Source organism: Sarcophilus harrisii, chromosome 4 (genome assembly GCF_902635505.1).
Source record: "Sarcophilus harrisii chromosome 4, mSarHar1.11, whole genome shotgun sequence".
Classification (NCBI taxonomy): Eukaryota; Metazoa; Chordata; class Mammalia; order Dasyuromorphia; family Dasyuridae; genus Sarcophilus; species Sarcophilus harrisii.
The window spans coordinates 96,133,431-96,155,320 of NC_045429.1; the positions used below are offsets into that span (position 1 = coordinate 96,133,431).

Sequence of the window (21,890 nt, forward strand, 5' to 3'; positions counted from 1 at the left end):
GAAAAACTGCCCTTGATTACCATAGTATCTTAAATCAAGCAATCCTACTAGACAAAAGAATGAACCAGAACCCCATGTCCTATACTTTATGCAAGCACAAATACCACCTTCTCATCCAACTCAGAATGGTTCTGCAGGCAATCTATTAGATGACATTAAGACTATAGGGAATATAAAATAAAAGAAACCCAATTAGCATTTTCATTTTTGTGGCTTTGCCTCTCCCAAAATGATTCCTTTTCTCTAAACAACCTTAAAGTAAGTGGTCTAATTAAGAGGACAATCAAAGGTTGCAAGTTCTGCACAAGATCTCATTATAGGAAATGAGTCAAGTTCAATTTAAAGAAATTGCAGTTTACAGTGAATACATTTTTTTGCCCCCTTTTTTTTGGAAGGAAGTTTTATGAGTAGCAAATTTGTGTCTGGGAATAATAAATCTGGAAAATTCCAAATTTAATGGCCTCAAAAACCATCAATAGAGATGACAGAGGCCTTGAGGAGTTAATCAACTACTCAACTGGAAGTATTCTATTGAACAAAAAGAAAATACTTTAAACCCAATTAAGAAACAAGGAACAAGTGACGCTAAGGATTAATAATTTTCTGTAATTTAAAAAAATCAGTCCAGTAAGTCCTACATCAGTGTCTAAAAACAAAGAAGCAATTCAAAAGCCCTAGCTTTTAGCATAGAACTCTCTTAAATAAGTTTGCAAATTTTAGTTTTTAGTTATTTGACCAATGTGTTGGTTGACATTTTATACTTTATCAATAATCATCTAAATATGAGAGGAGAGCTCTTTTTTAGGATAAGGACTCTGACTCCACTCATTATCAATCTCTAGTAATTTACTAACAGTTCTAAAGGATATTATTGCGACTCAAAGACCAATTATCATCAGTAAAGTCAAATTTAACCAAATGTAAATGTGAAGCCACAATAAGCACCTTCTAAGTGCTGGGCTAACTCTAGTACAAGAACATTCAAAGACAGAAATTGGTGGTCAAATATAAATGAAGTAGTAAAGATTTTAAAAATCTTTTTTAACCTGAATTAAAAGCACGTATCACCATAAGCACAGGAGTTAGGCAAAATTCATTCAACTATGTACATGCATTTACAAATCAACCCCAGGATAAAGGATCACAAATTGAGCTTCTCTCCCCCCTCCCTTAGAAAATTGGAGGAAATGGTCCACAAAAGTCCAAAACAATGCCTTTTTCTGAAAAGCAAAGTAAAATACAAGTTAAAGTCTACACAAATTAAAATGCCAAGTCTACAAATAATAGCATTCTACTCCCCTTAAGGATCCAATCTCACATGTATTTTATATTATACATCTTTGCTACACGCAGATAAAAATCTAAAAACATGGGCATAGGCTTGAGGCAGAATTTTCATATCTTGGATTTGGGGTGCAAATTTAAATTCTCATAAACTTACTAGGTTTTTCTCCCTTGCTACAACTACAATGTGGAATGTACTACAAAGGGAAAAAAAAGACACACACCCCCCTTCAGGTTAAGGCTACTATGTTCACTGGATAAAATATCTGATTATGTAGCCAAAATAACCAATTTGAAGGAAGAATTTAAAAAATCTTCAGCTTATTTAGTTTAAACATCAATAAACTGGCATATTAATAAGACTCAATCATGCATTATTTAATAGTGTCCAGATTAGTTAAAAAAAAAAAAAAATCTACAAATACAAACATGACAATGAAAAAACAATCCTTTAGTGTAAAAAAACTAGGGAGGTAACAGATATACAATTTTCTTTTTATAAAACTATTTGAATGAAAACTATAATACTCAACACCGAAAATAAAATGGTTTCACACTGTTTTTCACACTGTTATGTTTGATTTAAAAGCTATTTTCTTTTTTAACTTGTACAATCTAAAGATGGGCACATACTATTAAAAACCAATCAAATCTATCTATACAGTTTATTTTCATATATATTTCAGAATAACAACCCAGTGATAACTAAAAAAAAAAACTTACCACTACAAAGTTCCCACATATCTAGCTCAAAACCCCTTCCTAGTAATTTATGGTAATAGATTACACAATCCCACTGATTTGAGGTACTGAAGGTAATAAAAATCATTTAAATGCTTTTTATTTTCTTTTCCTTTCTTCATCCCTCCCAAAAGGTGTAAATAACAATATTACAGCCTACACTTTCAACATCACTACTTTATTTTAAAATACTCATGTCTTCTATAGACTAATATATCACCTATTGAAGTATCTGAAAACAGATTTTGTTTTCTATTTCAACTACATGAAACCACTTGTTCAGTTATGCTTTCCTAATGAATCACTTCTTTTTCTGAAACAAAGACTTAACATTTCTCAAGAAACCTTTGTTCCAACAAGACCCCTCTCTTCAAGAACTACAACTTCTGGACATATTCCCACTCTGTGGCTCGATTTAACAAATTCACAACAAATACCAACTTTCAACTTGGCACTGCAGTTTGTTAAACAAAGAGGGAGGCAAGCCCTCTCAGCGCCAAGATGGGTTCCAAGAGAGGGTTGGCTTACATTTATACATTATTTGTGTCTCTTTATACCTTCTCCTCAGGCTGTATTCCTCTCTGTACAAAATGGTGGCCATCATGTCTGTCTCACAGGAAGGGTAGGAAAAGGCACTCAGATTACTTTATTCTGCTAAACTTTCCATTTACATGTAAGTCAAGTGAGGGAGAGAAGTAGCCAGACCAAACTCAAGAACCCTATCTCTGAGGCTCAGAGCCTAGAGAGACCAAAAAGGAAAGGCAAAAATAGAGGGCTGCTTCCCCCAGCCATAGTGTACCACAATGCCAACATGGAGGACGACACCCAGGAATCCAGCCTCCTCTCATTAGGTCTCTCCCCTGCCTCTCCCATCTCTGGGCCCCAAAGACTTGCCCAAGTGAGCAGCTTCCAAGACTCCTAAGAGAAGCGCACAACGCACACTCCCCTTTCCATTCTAGTTTCTCATAGTGTGAGAGCTAAAACAGCAATGAGCCTCTGTCTGTTTTCTCCTGAGGAATTAAAACAATGACTTCCACGAGAGGGTTTTGTCCTGGGCCCTGGCCCTGCGACTAGGGCGCACAGAACCCTTCTGGCCCGCTCGGGAGCACAGACCCCGCTTTCTGCACTGTGCACCCAACTCAAGTGGGCCTGGGCCAGCCAGAAAGCGGGGGCGGGGGAGGGCAGGGGGCGCCCACGACAGGTATTTCCACCTCGCTTTAAAACTTGGCCAAGTGCGACTCTGCCCAATGTGGCGACGGCTTCATTTTGGCCTTGGAGGCCGGGGGAGGATGGCGGCCGATTTTCCAGGTCTCGGGCACAGTCAATGACCACTAACCTCCCCCCCTCCTAATAAACATCTTTTCAAAGCAGAGTGCCAGGCGGAAAGAGGGAGGGACCAAGGCGAGGAGAGAGCGGAGACCCTCCTGCTCAAAGACGTCATTACAAAGAGCTGAGCTTTGGTTGGGAAGGGGCGCAGAGGGTGGAGGATGGGTGGGGGTGAGAAATAAACAAAACAAAGCCGATTCTCCCTCAGCCTCCGGTTTGGGATCGGCCGCTTCGGGGAGGGCCCGGGGAGGGGGAGGGGACACGACTCTCCACAACCGCAAGAAGGGCAGTTGGTCTCCCTCCCCCAACGGTCCCAGCCCCTCCAACCGCCGCTCTGGGATAACTTTGTCTGCCCCCCCCCCGCCGGGGGGGAGGGGGACCCCCGTGGGGGGAGGGGTGCGCCCGGCCCTTCCGGGGGCTTCAGGCCGTCCTCACTGGACGTTGAGGCCGTTAGGCCCGATGTTTGAGTCTCCCACTCCCAGTCAGGGCGGGGTCCCCCTCACATTTAGGGCCCCCCTTCCTCGGAGGAGGAAGATGAATGTAGATGAGGGGGGCCCTTCTCTTTGATGTCGCCAGAGACGGATCTCTAGAAAACAGAGGCGCAGCTGCGGCCACAAGGGCCCAAAACTGGGAGGAGGAATGGGGGCTCACGGAGTCCGTCCCCCCCAACACACAGCCGTCTACACACGCACACACATAAACACACGCGCACGCACACGCGGGGCCGGGCCCCCTCCCCGCCGCAGGGCCCCGGGCGGAGCCGGGGGCAGTCGGGGGGTCCGGGCCCGAGCCGGGGCCCGGGGCGGGGTGGGGCGCCCAGGTGAGGGCCGCCCCGGGACCGCCGCCGCCGCCGCCGCCACACAAAGGACCAGGGGCTCCCGCCGCCATATTGAAAACTTTGCTCCTCGCCCCGACTCCCCACCAGTGCGCCCCCAGACCCGCCCCGGCCCCGCCGCTCACACCCCCGGCACACGCGCGCCCACGCACCCCCCGCGGCTGCCGGAGGCCGGCCGCCCGCCCCCCGCTCCCCGCCACCGGCCCAGGGCGGACGGGGGCTCCGCCGCCGCCTCCGCGCAGCCCTCCCGGGCCTGCCCTCGCGCACTCCGGGTCACTCACCGGGGGCGGCCGCACCTTGCAGATGCCAGTCTGCTCGGCGATGGGCCGGATCTTGTGGATGAAGGCGAACGGGTCGGCGAACTCCTCCCAGCTCGGCTCGAACACCGGGCACTCGGGCGGGGGCAAGAACTCGCCCAGCGGGCCCGGGCCGGCGGCGGCGGCGACGCCGGGAGGCGCCGGTCGGGGGCCCGCCGGGGGCGGCGCCACGGCCGACTCCATCGGCGGGGGCGGCGCGGGGCCGGGGGCGGCGGGGCGCCGGGGCCCGGGATCGGGACGGCAGCGACGGGCGCGACCGCCGGCGAGCGCGACCCTCGGGCAGCAGCAGCAGCAGCGGCAGCGACACCGGCGACGCCGATCCCAGCACGCAGCAGCAGCAGCAGCACCTCCGGCTCGGCTAAAGCCGCCTCCGACGCCGCCGACGACTACGACGACGACGCCACCGCCGCCGCCGCTGCCGCCGTCGTCGCCGGTTCTGCGCCTAACCGCCGTGCGCTTCCGCCGCCACGGAGAGAGAAAGGAGTCCCACGGCATCCCCACCTCCCCCAATGAGCTGAGCGACCCCGCCTCCTTCCGTCCCAGAAGGGCGGGGCCACAGGAGGATGGAGTGGGCGGCTGTTGCGGGGGAGGGGGAGGGGGCGCGCCTGTCATCCCCCCTTACCGGGCTTCTCTCTCCCCGAGGGACGGGAAGGAGGAGGGCACCCCATGACTAGGGGGCCCGTGCCCTTTCAGCGGGGAGCTGCCCCGGGATGGGGGGGTCTTGTAGGGCCTGTCCGAGGGGGGTGGGAGGGAGAAGCCCCACTCCCCCCGGAGCATGGCTGGTCTCAAGTCAGATTTGGGAACTCTCCCCGCACTCGGAGGGCTCCGGGAGCCACCCCTCAAGTGCCCGGGCCGCGTTTGCGGAGGCGTCGGTCCCTGGAAAGTGGCTCCTTGCACGGAGAATAAGGGGACGAAGTTAGGCGGCCCCCCTTTCCTCTCGTGGGCCTCGGAGGTCCGCGGGACTGCCGCGACAGGGGCCCCCGAGTGTGGGGCCGCAGAGCCGTAGCTCGCCCGGGAGCCACACCGGCTAAAAGCCGGCTCAGCGCGGGGGGGTCAGGCTGGAGACCACGAAGCCGCATCGGCCCGAGAGCCGGGACCCGCTCCCCAAGCACGGGGAGACTTCCCCGGAGGAGGTCTGAGGAGAGCTGTCCTAAAAGCGGCGGAGGCAGAGGGCACCGAGGGGGCAGAGGCCCTGGCACCGAGGGGGCAGAGGCCCTGGGCACCGAGGGGAGCAGAGGCCCTGGCACCGAGGGGAGCAGAGGCCCTGGGCACCGAGGGGGCAGAGGCCCTGGGCACCGAGGGGGCAGAGGCCCTGGGCACCGAGGGGGCAGAGGCCCTGGGCACCGAGGGGGCAGAGGCCCTGGGCACCGAGGGGGCAGAGGCCCTGGCACCGAGGGGAGCAGAGGCCCTGCGCACCGAGGGGGCAGAGGCCCTGGCACCGAGGGGGCAGAGGCCCTGGGCACCGAGGGGAGCAGAGGCCCTGGCACCGAGGGGAGCAGAGGCCCTGGGCACCGAGGGGGCAGAGGCCCTGGCACCGAGGGGAGCAGAGGCCCTGGGCACCGAGGGGGCAGAGGCCCTGCGCACCGAGGGGGCAGAGGCCCTGGCACCGAGGGGAGCAGAGGCCCTGGGCACCGAGGGGGCAGAGGCCCTGGGCACCGAGGGGGCAGAGGCCCTGGGCACCGAGGGGGCAGAGGCCCTGGCACCGAGGGGAGCAGAGGCCCTGCGCACCGAGGGGGCAGAGGCCCTGGCACCGAGGGGAGCAGAGTCCCTGGGCACCGAGGGGGCAGAGGCCCTGCGCACCCGCAGGGGTGCGTCTGACCCGCCTCGGCACAGGGCCGCCTGGCTTTTGCCCTGCTGCTGGACTTGAAGGACACCGAGAGCAGCCGTGGGCCACGGAGCTCTGCCGGGCTCTGGTCGGCCAAGGCGGCCTTGGGATGCCTCGAGTGCAGCCCCCTTCTGAAGGGCCAGCCGAGTCCCACGTGGCGTGCCTACAGTCCTAGGAAGCTGCCAACAGGGAGTCGGCATGTTTAAATCTAGAGGCCTAACGCCCCTCCCGCGCCCCTGACTTCACTTCTGAGCTCGGGTTTTCCATTTGGGTTAGGAGTTTTGCGATGCGCCGGTTCCCTTGGCAAGCCTCTGCAGTGTCCCCCGCCCCATCCGAGAACAGCAGCGTTTCTTCCTCACTAACCCTCAAAGCCCGGTGACCGGACCGCGAAGGGCGGAGCTCCTTCCAAAACTCCCGAAAGGGAGGCGGTTAGGTGAGGGAGCTGCTAGGGGTCCGGAGAGCCCACTCTTACTTCTCTTGAGCGGAATTCTGCCCTTTCATCACACCCTTCCCTGCCGTCTTGGCCTGGCCCCTGACCTTCATCAGTCAGTATCCCTTCCTTCTACAGAACTGTTTCAACAGCATTAGCAAGGAAGAATGTGAATCGGCCATGCTTTTTGGATGGATTTGCGTTTTATTCATCACAGTATCTACCGGCATTTGAAAACGTTTAATACAAAGATGTGGAAACATTTGTTCAAAGAAGCCGTATCTGTTCGTTCCAGATTGCGGGTGGCCTGTAAGACCCAGGCGACAGCCCTATGACCCAAAGGCCCATAAGTGAGGGGGTCCCCACGAAAGCTGCAGATGCACTTTTTAATAGTTGCCATCAATGTAAATTACTTTTAGCTTTCTCCTCTGGGCGGTGGGAAACGGCCCTTCCCTCTCTCAACCCTTGGCCTCCAGCTCCCCAAGCCCCATTCCCTCCGTGAAGGGTAACGGCGGGCCTTCGTTCGCGAAGGACCGGGCAGCTGGCCCAGCACGGGCGGGGAGAGGCTTGGCGGGGGCTCTCTGCGAAGTGGGCAAAGAGAGCAGACCCCTCCCCCTTCCAAAGCAGGGTTCCCTTTGCCCTTTATGATGTGTGTTTACATGTGCGGAGGGATCCAGCTCCAGCTGACAGCCACACCACGCCCGGACCTTCTTTTTTTAAAGAGCCTCGCCGCCGCCGGTGATTGGCGGAAGCCGGGGTCGCATCAGCCTTCGGGGGGCGGGGCCCGGGCCGCATTGTCTCGGCCGGGGCCGGCGGGGCGCCCCCGAGGTCGGGTCGCACAGCCGCTGGGGGGGGGGGGGGTTGCTCCGAGGTGGGCAGGTGGGAGGGCGGGGCGGGCAGGGCGGAGTGAGCCCGGCCCGCGCCTAGGTTGGGTGACCGGTGGCGTCAGCCCGGGACGGCAGAGGCTCCGGCGAGCCCCGGGTAGTCATGCCACGTCTCCGGGACCCCCCCCCCAACTCTGAGCTCCGCCCTGGCCTCCCTCCCACCGCCGGGGCCCCCCATCTCCCAAGTCTCCGCGTAGCCCGAACCTCAGCCCCTGGCGCACTCTGAAGGGCCGGCGGCTGTCACCCCGAGGGGCGCGATCTGCGCGCCCGCACACCCTCCTCCGCGGGACGCCCCCGCCCCGCCCCCGCCCGGACACCGACAACAGCCCCCCCTTTTCTCTCGCGCGTGCCGGGGACGCATCGGGGCCGGCGCGAAAGGTGTGCTGCCCCCGAACCCGGGGCGGGCCGCTGCCTCAGCCACTTCCTGTCGTGGGCACTCGGGGCGGCTCGGTCCGGGGCAGGGGAGAGGGGCCGGTTTCGGCTGCTCGGGGAGGGGGCGGCGGCCGGCTCGGCACGTAGCGCACGTGTGCGCCCGCGCCCCTCCTCCCTGCCTCCCCGCTCCGCGGCCGCGCCCCCTGCTCTTCCCCTCCCTCCCCTTTTCTCCTCCGCTTCTCCCCTCTCCCTCCTCCTCATCTCTGTGCCCGCTTCCCACCTCCTCCTCCTCCTCCTCCTCTCCCCTTAAGCGTCCCCCTCGGGCGCCGACCTTCAGCCTCTCTTCCCCCCCACGCTTCTCTCCCGACTGCCCCTTTGCTGTGCCCTCCCTCTCCCTCACGCTCCTCGGGCAGTCCTCCCAGAAGCGTTTCTGAAGCTTTTATTCCCAGGCCCCCGGTCGCGCAGCCCCGGACCCGGCTTGGGAGGGAACTCGTCCGTCAGCCTGCGTCTTCTTATCAGGCTGGATCAGTCTTGGGCCCGCATTGTGCCCCGACACACGCGCAACAAATGAAGCGATTCCCCAAGATCGCGTCCTTAACAGGAGGCGCGGATACTTTAAAGAAAAATGCTGGGAAAAGGACAATTCTTTAAACGAAGTAGCTGAAAGCAAGGAAGCTTGGAACGCAGGGCACTAGCCGTTGGGGAAGGGGGATCGGGAGATCCTTCATAGGTGTCTGACTTCTTGAAAGGGGATTCTAGGAGAGTGAGGAAGGAGGGTCTTCTTGACCGAGGGCAAGCAGCCGCCAAGGCCCCCAGTCTGGAGCTGGAGTGTGCCCCGCGCCCAGGGAGACTGCAAAGGGCATAAGGGGAACTAATGTTCTGCCAACCCGAAATTATCTATCTAATGGCTGGATTCTAGCCAACTTCGTTTCATAAATGGAGGAACTGAACAGGCTTCTTCCCTGTCCTGGCCCTTTCCTCACCCTCCTTCCCACTGCTTTAACTCAGAACTGGGACCCAGCAAAGCACAGTTATTATAACCAATTTCCCTGTCCCAGCTCAAATGCTTTTTCCTTTACTCGCCCATGAATTCGCTACTAGGACCACGAACTTCTTCCAGGCCACCTGTAAACTGGACTCTGCTCCAGCGAGAGGCCAGCGTTTGCTTTGTCTTGCTGGGCCCGTTTCCGAAAGTGCTACCTCCCATCTCCACCCCAGAGCCTGGATTGGGAGACACAGAATTGCCCATCTGAAATGGGGGAGGAGGGGAGATGCTGCCGTTTTCTACTAAGGAAATGGCTGGGGGAGGCAAAAACAGCCACATGATCTCCGTCTCCTGCTTTAAATCCCGAGATTCATTCTGGGTCCCCTTCCTCGCAAACGGGCCACAGCTCTACATTGCAGTCTGAAGCCCTCAGAAATACCGGGCAGAGAGTGCCACTTAAATCGGCTTTGCAATTCAAGAAGTGAAAACAAGAGGGGAAGTGATTAAGATAGTTACCAAAGTCATTCACCGATGGGCTCTGTTAACAATGTGCATATCTAGTAGCTTCCTAGTTTAATTATTTTTGGTAACTGGGTGCTAAGCTCAGTTGTTTCCTGTAGGTTTCCTGCCCACACTTAGTTAGGGCAACAATTCCCAATTCAAGCATTGACCCTAAGAGCAAAGCCTCCTCCTTAATCACTCTACCACTTCCTGAAACCCTTCTGGCCCCAAACATGACGACTTCTCTTGGTTAGCTCTGAACCCACAGCTGTGAGAGCTGCCACGAGTGCAGGGCATGCCTTGGTGCTTTGGGATCCACTTCTTTTGACCACTTTCAGACCAATTTGCACATACTGTAAAGGTGGCTCTGAAAGAGCTTCCCTGACCTCTGTGCCATCTCTCTGCTCCAGGCATTTTTTTTTCTGGATGTCCCTGACCCCCAGAATCCTCTCCATCTTCATTTATCGGCTTTCCATGGCTTCCTTTAGGTGCCAACTAAAACCCTACTTTCTGCAGGAAGTCTTTTCCAATCCCTCTTACTCCTAATGCCTTCTCTCTGTGAAGTGTTTCCTATTTAATCAATACATCCCTTGTTTGTACATACTAGTTTGCTTTTTCTCTCTCCATTTAGAAAGCAGGGACTATCTTTTACTTTTCTTTGTATTCCCAGAGCTAAGCAACATGCCTGGTACATAGTAGGTACTTGTATTTAATTGTGTTCAGTGTGTCTGATTCTTGGTGACCTCATTCGAGATTTTCTCAGCAAGGAAACTGAAGTGGTTTGCCATGTTCTTCTCTACTTCATTTTCCAGATGAGGAAACTGAGGTAGCTAAGGGTTGAGTGACTTGCCCAGTGTCTCACAGCCAATGTCTGATTTGAACTCAGGAAGATGGCTCTTAACTTTAAGAAAGGCTTCAGATTGTGGACAAGGGAAAGAGAAAACTCACCTTCATTTCCCCAACCTGCTAAAATGATTTGTGCTCTAAGATCCTATTTTTTTATGGATTTCCTAGAATTGTATATTGATTCATTTTCCCAATCTTAAACTATTCAAATTATTCAAAATCCAGGAGTCCTCACTCCCCTATGACATGCCCCCCCCCAACAAGATTTTTTACTTGTGGGAAATGAAAAGAATCTTCTCTGTTTAAGTCTGGAGTTTACCATTAATTATTCAATTATGAGGAAACTACTCTTTCTTACCCCACTTCCATGCTCTGAACCTCTCCTGCCTCATGATCATCCTATATCTGGACTTCTTTGGTCTTCACAGGATCTCACAGTCTGTTTATCCCCCCCACCCCACCCCTTTTTTTTTTTTAATAACTCACTTTTTTCCTATTTATCATTATCTGGACCTCTGTCTATAGCTGTGCTCTGGTCCTCAGTGGGACAGGGCCCCACTCTTGGAGCTAGAATACGAAGGTTCTTACATCTTCTTTATAATGTTATTATACTATTTATATATATATATGTACATAATAATTTATGTGCTTTCCTATATATACATATAGATATACATATATATATATAATTTTCCTTCCCATTCTTCCATAATACTGGGAGTAAGTCTTGAGGGTAAGGAGTAGAAACCTAGCCTTCCTATTCAAGAGAAACAATGGTTGTCAAGGGAATGTCAGCTGGGAAAAATGATGACAGATGTGGCTTGTTTGGGATTAGAAGAATCACTGTCATCTGGTTCTGTCTACTCCAATTCCTTCTCTGTGAATTTCTAGGTTCTTCTCCAAGATTTGGGGAAGGGTTCTGGTTCCTTATAAAAGTCCCAGGCTCTGTCTCTAGAACACTCAATAGACAAAGAGATCCTTAGGAACTTAAATCATTGAAGGTGTTGTGGAGACTGTTTAAATTTTCCTTTTCTCTTTTTTTCTTCCACCTCTTTCAGTACACTCATCTAGAAAACTGGAAATAAGAATGAGGGACAAAGGAAGATGGAGGTAGATAGTGAGCGGAGTGGTGGCTGAGATTGGGAATATTCCATAGAATGTCCTTAATGAAAAGAACTACCAGAAATGAGACTTCCTTCTCCAAGAGAAAAATGGAGTGGCCCCCTAAGAAAAAAGGGGATGAGTCTGAGCTCTAAGGAAAGGGAAGGCAGAGGGAGGAAAGGAGAGATCATCCTTGGGTTCCCTATAACTCAAAACTTGTTCCTTTTGGTAGACTAAATCACTACCAATACCACCCTAATGATTCCATTAAGTTTACTACACAAGAAGAACTTATCAGTTGTTCTCTGGAGAGAAAATATTGCATTTTAGTGCTGCTGTTATTAAGGAAACCTACAGAAAGATATGAAATCTTTTTTTTTTTCCTTTAACAGAAAACGTTTGTAGTCAAACCAATTTGTTATGGAAACCCACTACAAAGACTTTAATCTGCAAAGCCCTCCCCATGACATGTAAATTTCATTTTATAAAAGCTGTTACTTCAGAAGCCAAACACTTGAGGTGAGTGAAGAAAAATATAATTTTTTAAACAGTATTTTTTCCAAATACATGCAAAAATACTTTTTCAGCATTCACCTTTGCATGACCTTATGTTTCAAAATTTATCTCCCTTTCCCCCTCCCCAAGACAGCTAGCCAAGATGGCTAACCTAGATATAGGTTAAGCATGTGCACTTCTGTTAAACATATTTTCATATTTGTCATGCTATAAGAAAAATCAGATCAAAAAGGAAAAAAACATAAGAAAAAAAGCAAATAACAAACAAACAAAAAAAGGTATAAATATTATGCCTTAATGTACATCCAGTCTCCATAATTCTCTCTCCAGATGGTGGGCTGATATTTCAAGTCATTTGGAATTACCTTAAATCACCTCATTGTTGAAAAGAGCCAAATCCATCACCGTTGATCATCATGTAATCTTTGTTACTGTGTACAATATTCTCTTGTTCCTACTCACTTTACTTAGCATCAGTTCATGTAAGTCCTCCCAGACTGAAAAAAAATTTATATATATAGGACATCTCTCAACAAACTTTCATGAAATGAGATGAGAACATTTTGATCTGTATAAAGAAAACAGAAGATGACAAAGCTGGATAAACTCCATTAAGGGAATTTTATCTGGCTTCTTTAAATCCAAAGCTCTAGAAATGCCTTTGAGTCAAAGTTTAACAAAACAATGAATTACAAATATCAGGGACTGGATTAGTAAGAGAATTCCTTAATTTTACTTAGGTGATCATTATCTTACAGCTGTTATAGGCCAGAACTTGAAACAAGATGCTAAGTCACTAGAATTGATAGACAATGCTTATATACTTAGTTCACACCTTTAAGAGAGTTCACACCTTTAGAGAGCATTTATAAGCTAGGAACCTCAACTATGATTGATTTTGGGAGATTCACAAGTCAGGATTCAGTGGAGGAGATTCACAAGTCTAATACAGAAGCCCACAAGTCCATTTTCTCAGAGGTGGACTCAAATTCATTCCATATTTCCCCTGTGTGCTGGCTGGATATTCGGAAGGAGCTAGAGGCTGAAGATGGAAGAGACAAAGAACTAGCGGCAAAAGCTCTCGGAACCAAGGAGAAAGATAGGCCTCTAAGAAAACTAACTGGGCTATTTTGAAGGAGACAATAAAGGATTTGGACTTTTAACAGCTGGCTGCATTTGGGGTGATTATTACTCAGAACTGAAAGGAAGGCTGCCTCCAGAAGCCCCCCAAGAAACCTGCTCCCAGAGAAGTTTATAATTTAGAGAAGAAAGAAGAAGTTAAGAGAGTTACAAGAAGAAATAGCAAAACTATAATAGCGGGAGACCTCAATCTTGCACTCTCAGATTTAGATAAATCAAATCACAAAACAAATAAGAAAGAAATTAAAGAGGTATAATTTAGAGAAGAACATTCCATGCAGCAGTAGTTTCTTTGTATTATCTTTTAAATATATTCTTTAATAAATAAATTGTTACCTTAATAACAATCTTTTTAAGTAATAAAAAAGCGATAAAGGAGAAAATTTATCTTTAGAATTATCTCAAGAAAGCCAGTCTTAACTCATTTCTAAAATATATAGAGAATTCAGTCAAATTTATAAGAATACAATCCACTCCCTAATTGATAAATGGTCAAAAAACAATTTTCAAATGAAAAAAATTAAAGCCATCTCTAGTCATATGAAAAAATGCTCTAAATCACTATTGATCAGAGAAATGCAAATTAAGACAACTCTGAAGTACCACTACATAATTCTCAGATTGGCTAAGATGATAGGAAAAGATAATGACAAATGTTGGAGGAGATGTAGGAAAACTGGGACACTGGGGCATTGTTGGTGGAGTTGTGAAGAGATCCAACCATTCTGGAGAGCAGTTTGGAACTATGTTCAAAAAATTATCAAACTGTGCACATCTTTTGACCCAGAAATGTTTCTACTGGGCTTATATCCCAAAGAGATCTTAAAGGAGGGAAAGGAATCCACATGTGCAAAAATGTTTGTGGCAGCCCTCTTTGTAGTGGCAAGAAACTGGAATCTGAGTAAATGCCCAATGAGGGAATGGCTGAATAAGTTATGGTATATGAATATGATGGAATATTTATTGTTCTGTAAGAAATGACCAGCAAGATGATTACAGGAAGGCTTGGTGAGACTTACATGAAATGATGCTGAGTGAAATGAGCAGAACCAAGGGAACATTGTGCACAATAACAATAAGATCATGTGAAATTCAACTGTTATGGACTTGGCTCTTTTCAACAAGGCAGTGATTCAAGACAATTCTGATAGACTTGTGATAGAAAATACTAGCCACTATATAGAGAGCTATGGAGAGTGAATGTGAATCAAAGCATAGTATTTGTTCCTTTTGTTGTGGTGGTTATTTATTTATTTGCTTTCTTTTTCTCTCATATTTTTTCTTAAGCAGCATGACAAATATGGAAATATGTTTAGCAGAATGACACATATTTAACCTATATCAAATTGCTTGCTGCCTTGGGAGCAGTGGGAAAAGGAGAAAGGGAGAAAAATTTTGGAACGCAAGGATTTGCAAAGGTGAATGTTGAAATCTGTATTTATAATAATAGCTTTTTATTTTTCAAAATACATACAAAGGTAATTTCCAACATTCACCCTTGTAAAACCTTGTTTTCCAAATTTTCCAAATTTATTTCCCTTCCTCCTCCTCTAGACAGCAAATAATCCAATATAATTTAACATGTGCAAATTTTGAAATCTATTTTTGTATGTATTTGGAACAAGTAAAATACTATTTAGAAAGAAAAAGAAAGAGAGGAAGGAAGGGGGAAGGAAGGAAGAAAGGAAGGAAGGAAGGAAGGAGGAAAGGGAGGGAAAGGAGGGAAAGGAGGGAAAGGAGGGAAGGGAGGGAAGGGAGGGAAGGGAGGAAGGAAGGAAGGAAGGAAGCCTTAGCAGAAAGTGTGGTTCAGGGTCCATGAAATCACCAAAAACTTTCACCATCACTGTCTAATGTTTCAAGTTTAATTTAGTTCTTTGAAATATTTTTTTAGATCTAACATGTATTTCAACATATTTAACATGTATTAGACTAGCTGCCAACTAGGGGAGGAGGGGGGAAGGAGGGGAAAATTGGGAACAAAAGGTTTTGCAAGAGTCAATATTGAAAAAATTACCCATACATATGCTTTGTAAATAAAAATCTTTAATAAAAAAAAATATTTTTTTAGAATCTTCAAGTTGAACCTGCACACTTAATCTTGTAAAAAGGGACAGCTCAAAGATTTTTTTCCTTCTTTAGATAGTAATTCAGTGCCCAGTTAAGGGAAGTGGTTTGGAAGAGGAAGGAGTAGCATCTGGAGATGATCTGTTAGAGATAACTAGAAAGAGGAATAGAAAAGGAAATATGAAAGGAACTTCTAAGGCATAGGAGGATTGCTCTGTACCCGTTAGAATCAGCTTTTTAAAGGTTATATTTCCTAAAACTTGGACCTTGAACGTTCTTCTCTATAGAAAGAAACCCCCTATGTTGGCCATCATGCGCTGGTCCTTCAGACACTCCATCATCATGTTAGCAGGCTTGGGCCTCCTGTGGTTTTTCATCAATTTGGGAACCTCAAAGATGAATGAAAACATCTATCTGCTGGTAAGTATCAAAAGCAAAATCATTCCCTCAGATCCCAGTCTAGATATAGGGCAATGTGGAATTTGGCCTGATAGAATAGGTCATTTGTCATCCAAATGAGCTTACCTCCGCCCTGTATTCTTCCCTAGAGGACAACTGGACATCAGCCAATTGACATAATATTCATTTTATATTTTTCTTGAGGGATGTATGGAGGGAACTTAAGAACAACACTCTCTCCAAAGCCCTGGTATCCTGGGAGCATTCCTACCTTGGTACCTCTTTGGCCACATCCCACATTATTTCCCCCCTAGAGATCTTAAGAGAAACTTCTGAAGGCTGAAACTTGTGCTATTCCCAGGAAACAAAGTGGTCCTTCCACTAGAAGTTCAGCTCCCAGAGTGCAAAATACCTTCAGGAGAACTCATCTAATGTCCAAAGGAAAGTCTCCCATCTCACCTACCAATTTCTGGCTGGAGCCCTGCCACTAAAAAAAAAAAAGTGAGTGCGTGAATGTTCATAATGTCCCAGAATGAGATGGAGGAGTCTTGTGGGGGGAAGGGCAGCAGCAGCAAGAGGGGAGAGTGGGAGTATTGAGAGAAACAATGAGTGGGGAAAGAAGGAAGAGAACACTAGAAAGTCCCAGCTATTTATCATGAGGGAGATTTGAACCTGTAGCCAACAATATTCCTGAGCTTGTAAACTTAGAGGAAAGTCTCAACTTAAACCAGTCCTATCCAGTGTTTTCCACCCCAACCCAAGCACATATTTTTTCCTATAGAGAAATTCAGTATAAGGTGTTTTAGAGCCCTGGAAAACAGAAAAGAGAAAAAGGAAAGAGATGATAGGAGGGGAAGAAGAAAGAACTATAGGAAGAGGGAAGATTATTAAAAAGAAAATGAACAGATTCTATGGGAATCATTTCTCACAGTGTCCTAGAATCCTTTGATGGACCCCCCAAAAAAAATCATTGTATCCATCTCTGTGAGTTGAGAGTACCACCGGAAAGGCCAGCCCCCATTTCGGGGGAAAGACTTTCTTTTTGCCTGGTTGCTGATAATTATGCCCCTTGCTTCCCCCCCAGAGAGTCTTGTTGTGGGGCTGTCCTCCAGGCAGGGCCCGAGCGGAAGACAGTGGGGAGCGCTCTGAGGTCGGTGTTCGGGGTCTCCTTGAGAGCAGACACTCTCCAGTCCAGCAGGAGCTCGGGCCCCACTCAGGCCCTGGGGATAGAGAGAGCCTTTCCCCAGCCCCAGCGTCAAGAGACCGAGAAGCAGGCCTGGCCTTTCCCCTCGGCCCGAGCACCTGGCTGGCTGAGACCTCAGGGAGTCCCGAAATCCTAGGGGGAAAGATCCAGAAGTCACTAAATATTTTCCCAGGCTCCTCAGTAGCAGAACAAGTACCAAAGCCCCAAACCTCCCCTCCGGGCTGGTGCGGCTGCAAGCCTGGCTTTCCTGTCTCCTTCCCCGACTTTTATGCATCCCACCCCCTCCCCACATCAGTACCCCCCCCCTTGGGCAAATCTCAGGCACCGCCATATATGGATACTCTAACCTGCCTTTTCAACCATGGTTATTTTATTGTGAAATGTGACTTACAGCGGTGACTTTCTCTGAGACCCCCGCTTCAGATTTTTATTATACCTCCCTGGGCTCCACCTTTGTCTTCTCCCCGGTGCTAGTGAGGACAGGATTCAGTGAACCGTAGGCCCCTGGTTGGGATAAAAAGCAGGATGTCTGTGAGGGCACAGCCAGTTAAGGGGGAGAGCTCCTCGCTGCTAAGGAGCATCAACGGCCTCCTCTCTTGGGAGAACCTTTCCCAATGCCCCCTCAGCCGGGCTCACTGAGGAAAAAAGGTGGTGGCGGGCTTGGAGATGCGCCCCTGCTTCCAAAAGCTTATCACTTTTCATACAAGTTTGGGGAATTAGGGAAACTCCTCACTGAGGAGGAAACCTCAGCTGTATATTGGGGAGGTCTAAAGTGTAGGCTTGAGGTTTCCAGCTCCTCCTCTTCCTATAGCTGTGTGTATAGAGGGGCTAGGAGGAGAATACATACATATATGTATGTATTAGTTGGGTTTTTTTCCGAGGTAACTGGGGTTAAGTGACTTGCCCAGAATCACACAGCCAGGAAGGGTTAAGTGTCTGAGATCACATTTAATCTCAGGTCCTCCCGACGTCAGGGCTGGGGCTCTATCCACTCCCCCACCTATTTTTTAGAGAATATATTTTTTAATTAGTTAAATGGACTTTTACTTGTGCCTATGTGGAGGGTATGACCTTGAGAGCTGGCCAAGGTTAACTAACTAGGTTAGAAGATTAACGTTCTCAAAACAATTGGGTTCTACAAGTACCTATTCTGTGTCAGGCACAAAGATAAAAACCAAAATAATAATTGTCCTCAGGAAATTATATTCCAGGGAATTGGAGGTAGGGCTAGAGATAAGGTCGGACATAAAAGAGGAAAAAACATTCAAGTCAAGTTTACAAGCATGTATTACGCACTTTCTTTGTGTGGGGATAAAAAGAAAAGCAATAATTAGTTGAAGATCTTAAGGAGCTCATAATCTAATGGGGAGACAAGAGGCGGGGGAAAAACTACCTGGAATAAGATATAAACAAGAAAAATTGGAAGTGTTCTCAGAGGGAGCAAACATTAATTAATCACATATTCTATGCCAATTATTGCTTAGCTTATAAATGTTATGGAATCCTCAAAACAACCCTGGGAGCCAGGAGCTGTTATAATTCCCATTTTACAGTTGAGGAAAATAAACACAAGTTAAGTGAACGTGCCCGAGTTACTCAGCGAATAAGTATTTGAAAGTTTCCCTGATTCTAGTCCCAGGACCATATCCACTGAACCACCTAAGTATAAAGGGAAAACTTTCTGAAGGTTTGTCAGATCTAGTACAATCCAGAGAACTCTTACCCTCTTCAAATTATCTGTTAAGTATGTAGTAAGTGATAAGTAAGTGATTAGGATTAACCTGGCCATTGTTAATTTATTTAATTAACAAGGTCTTTGGGCACTGAAGAGGTTTCCTCAAAGTGTAACCATCTTATTGATAGTCATTTGAGACCTGATCCCAGTGAAGAAGTGATACCCTTTGAACTCCGTTGACTTGGGTTCTTGTGTGCATCCTATCTTAAAGATGACTGATTAATTCACAGCCAATTTTTGAACATTAGGCTTTTGAAAAAAGAAGATTGAGATTAATGGAGCCGTGTCACTTTTTCTACTAAATAAACTCCAAGTGGCTCCCTATTACCTCCAGGATCAAATATAAAATCCTCTGATTTACAAAGCCCTTCAAACCTGGCCCCCTCATGTTTTTTATATTCTTTTTAATCTTTACCCCCTTCTACATACTCTATGATCCAGCAACACTAACCTATTTGCTTTTCCTCACATATCCTGATTCTGTGCTGTATTCCATGTCTACAATACTCTCCCTCCATAGCTCTATACTGGGAATTCTTTATTAAAAGCTAAGAGATGAGGGAAAACAAGAGGAGAAATGCTTCCATTCCCATTCCCGCAAATAGATCCACCCTTTTGCCAAAGAGAGAATGCCCATTGTGAATTCTCCCTGTGACTGACATCATTTAATGGCAAACCCCACACCACAGATCACATCAATGAGGACCTGGTCTTCAGTGGTACATGGGCCAATTTTCTGATGTCTTTGGCAATTTCCTTCATTACTTGTCCATTATTATTAATTTTCACACAGCAAAAATTTAATTTCCCACAAACTCTACCTTCTTCAGTCAACAAGTAGTCTAATACTAATCTATGCTGGAGTATGACTTCCCTAGTTTGAGTGACCTTGGTATTTTTTTTTAATAGCCTTTTATTTACAGGTTATATGCATGGGTAACTTTACAGCGTTAACAATCGCCAAACCTCTTGTTCCAATTTTTCACCTCTTACCACCCCCCCCCAGATGGCAGGATGACCAGTAGATGTTAAATACATTAAAATATAAATTAGATGCACAGTAAGTATACATGACCAAACTGTTATTTTGCTGTAGAAAAAGAATCAGATTCTGAAATATTGCACAATTAGCTTGTGAAGGAAATCAAAAATGCAGGTGGGCATAAATATAGGGATTGGGAATTCAATGTAATGGTTTTTAGTCATCTCCCAGAGTTCTTTTTCTGGGCTAGCTGGTTCAGTTCATTACTGCTCCATTGGAAATGATTTGGTTGATCTCATTGCTGAGGATGGCCAGGTCCATCAGAACTGGTCATCATATAATATTGTTGTTGAAGTATATAATGATCTTCTGGTCCTGCTCATTTCACTCAGCATCAGTTCGTGTAAGTCTCTCCAGGCCTTTCTGAAATCATCCTGTTGTGACCTTGGCATGTTAATAAATCCAGTGCCTTTGTCATCTGGTTAATAATTATTTTGACCATGGCCTGGAGTTTAATGCCTATTCATCACACAAATTGGGGTTCTGTATCCCCATCTCTCATCATAGGCCATCTACCACTACAACCATTTGGTCCCTAGTAATTGGAGCAGGTAACTCTTCACAAATAAAGATGTCTATCACAAAAGTCAGTAACAAAAATACTAAAAGAAACAGACAAGACATATGCATCAAGCAACAAATACCTACTTATTTAGGAAATAATGACCACATTTTCAGATAGGAAACTGCAAGATGTTACATACTTGAATTGTGCTCATGCCTTCTACTGAACACTTGCCCTGATTACAGAAATTTGGTATAAGAGGAAAAACGCAGGGACATGAAATGTAATCAATATGTAATTGATATATATCAATATATGATCAAATATAATCAAAACTGGTCCTTCAGGCCTCAGCCTGAGAGAACATACATGACAGGATAAAGCATCCGTAGCTAATTAAATATAAAACAATTCCACCTTATAGCCAAACTCAGGAATAATCAAGTGGGTTCTTATTCAAAGAAACACCACTGGGAAATTGAGTCAGAAGGCTCCCATGTTAAGCCCAGCCAAGATTGTCTCTCTTTCTCCTGGAATTGCAAACTCCAAAAGTGTTGTCTAGGTCAACAATCCTTGCTTCCTAAGGGCTGAATAAGAATGAAGATACTCCTGGTATATAATTCCTTTCAAATTTATCCTTTGTTTTAAAAGAGAGTCTTTCCCTTTTTATCTCCCAAATAAAATAAACCATTCTCACATGGGGAAAGTCCCAGATCACTTCTGGGGACAGTTCTAATTCTTTAACAGAGCAATAGGCAAACGTTTGGGTTAAGCAATTTAATCTCTAATATCAATTTAGTAATCTGTTTCTTAAGAATCTGATTCATTCTTTCCACTTTCCCTGATGAGGGCAAATGCCCAGGTATATGGAATTGCTGCTCAATTTTCAATCCTTCCCCATTATTTCTTATAAAACCTTAGAAGTAAAGTATGTTCTTTTAACAGTATCAACAGTATCTACTAATCCATACTTAGGTACAATTTGTTCCAATGTTTTTATACTATCCCCTTTTAAAAGCAGCAGAGCTCAAAGGAAAGTTTCCACCCGTCTCCACTGGTGTCATTTCATTAAAAGCTTAACTTAAATATTTTGGAGCCAGGCTCCCTCCCTTCAGAAGAACACCTCAATACCATCTTATTTATCTTTAGCACATTACACACTTTTCAAATACAATTTGTTTTGCAATTATACATATCCTTATATGCCAAATTTTTTTGCTTTTACTTCTTTGTTAAAGGGAGAAAGCAAGACAAAACTTAAGATTCAGAATATAGAATTCCAAATAATTTTGGACCAAATTTCACAAACCTTATACCACATATCTAACAGGGCTGACAAAATGTCAAATCACAGCTCACTTTTTACAAATTACCCTATATACAATTTAGCAAGCAAACATAATAGCTTAAATATATTTCATCCAATTAGGAGATACAAATATGACCTCTTTAGGTAAGTTACCAGAGAACCAAAATTTTTTAAACTTAAAATCAAATTAGAGTTTTAAATTTCTAGTAACAATACTTCAATATCAATGTACACATATTTCTAAAATCTTATACCAGAATAAACAAGTTCACAATTTTAGAATAAAATTAATAATAATTATCTCATATAATTTCAGAATCAGAATTTCAATTTAACACACAGCCCCAAAATTTAAAATAACAGAAAATTGCCCTTTCAAGTCTGTCGACAGGGCTTTAAGAAATTGTCAGAATGTCTCAAAATTAATATTTTTATTAAGAAAATCTAGATACAGTTTTGGGAATATTTTAATTTTGAGAATCTGCTAGTTTAGTTTGGCATTGCAGACATAAATATGTCTATCTCTTGT

The 21,890-nt window shown here is 46.4% G+C and overlaps 1 protein-coding gene and 1 long non-coding RNA gene across 9 annotated transcripts in view; one reads left to right on the forward strand and one right to left on the reverse strand.

Moving 5' to 3' along the window:
* KDM5B (lysine demethylase 5B) overlaps positions 1 to 5,130 on the reverse strand; it is a 64,257-nt gene extending 59,127 nt beyond the window's left edge. For both annotated transcript variants that reach the window (XM_031937152.1, XM_031937151.1), the window contains exon 1: positions 4,468 to 5,130. In XM_031937152.1, the coding sequence (XP_031793012.1) occupies positions 4,468 to 5,115 (648 nt within the window). In that variant the 5' untranslated portion in view covers positions 5,116 to 5,130. The remainder of the gene's footprint in view (positions 1 to 4,467) is intronic.
* Positions 5,131 to 7,596: 2,466 nt separating this feature from the next.
* The window catches only part of LOC116419085, a 75,577-nt gene continuing 61,283 nt past the window's right edge, over positions 7,597 to 21,890 (forward strand). For 6 of the 7 annotated variants that reach the window (XR_004229330.1, XR_004229327.1, XR_004229328.1 and 3 more), the window contains exons 1-4: positions 7,597 to 8,020; positions 11,840 to 11,966; positions 15,455 to 15,587; positions 15,881 to 16,067. This is a non-coding gene — a long non-coding RNA (uncharacterized LOC116419085). The remainder of the gene's footprint in view (positions 8,021 to 11,839; positions 11,967 to 15,454; positions 15,588 to 15,880; positions 16,068 to 21,890) is intronic. The other variant, XR_004229329.1, reaches the window with a different exon arrangement.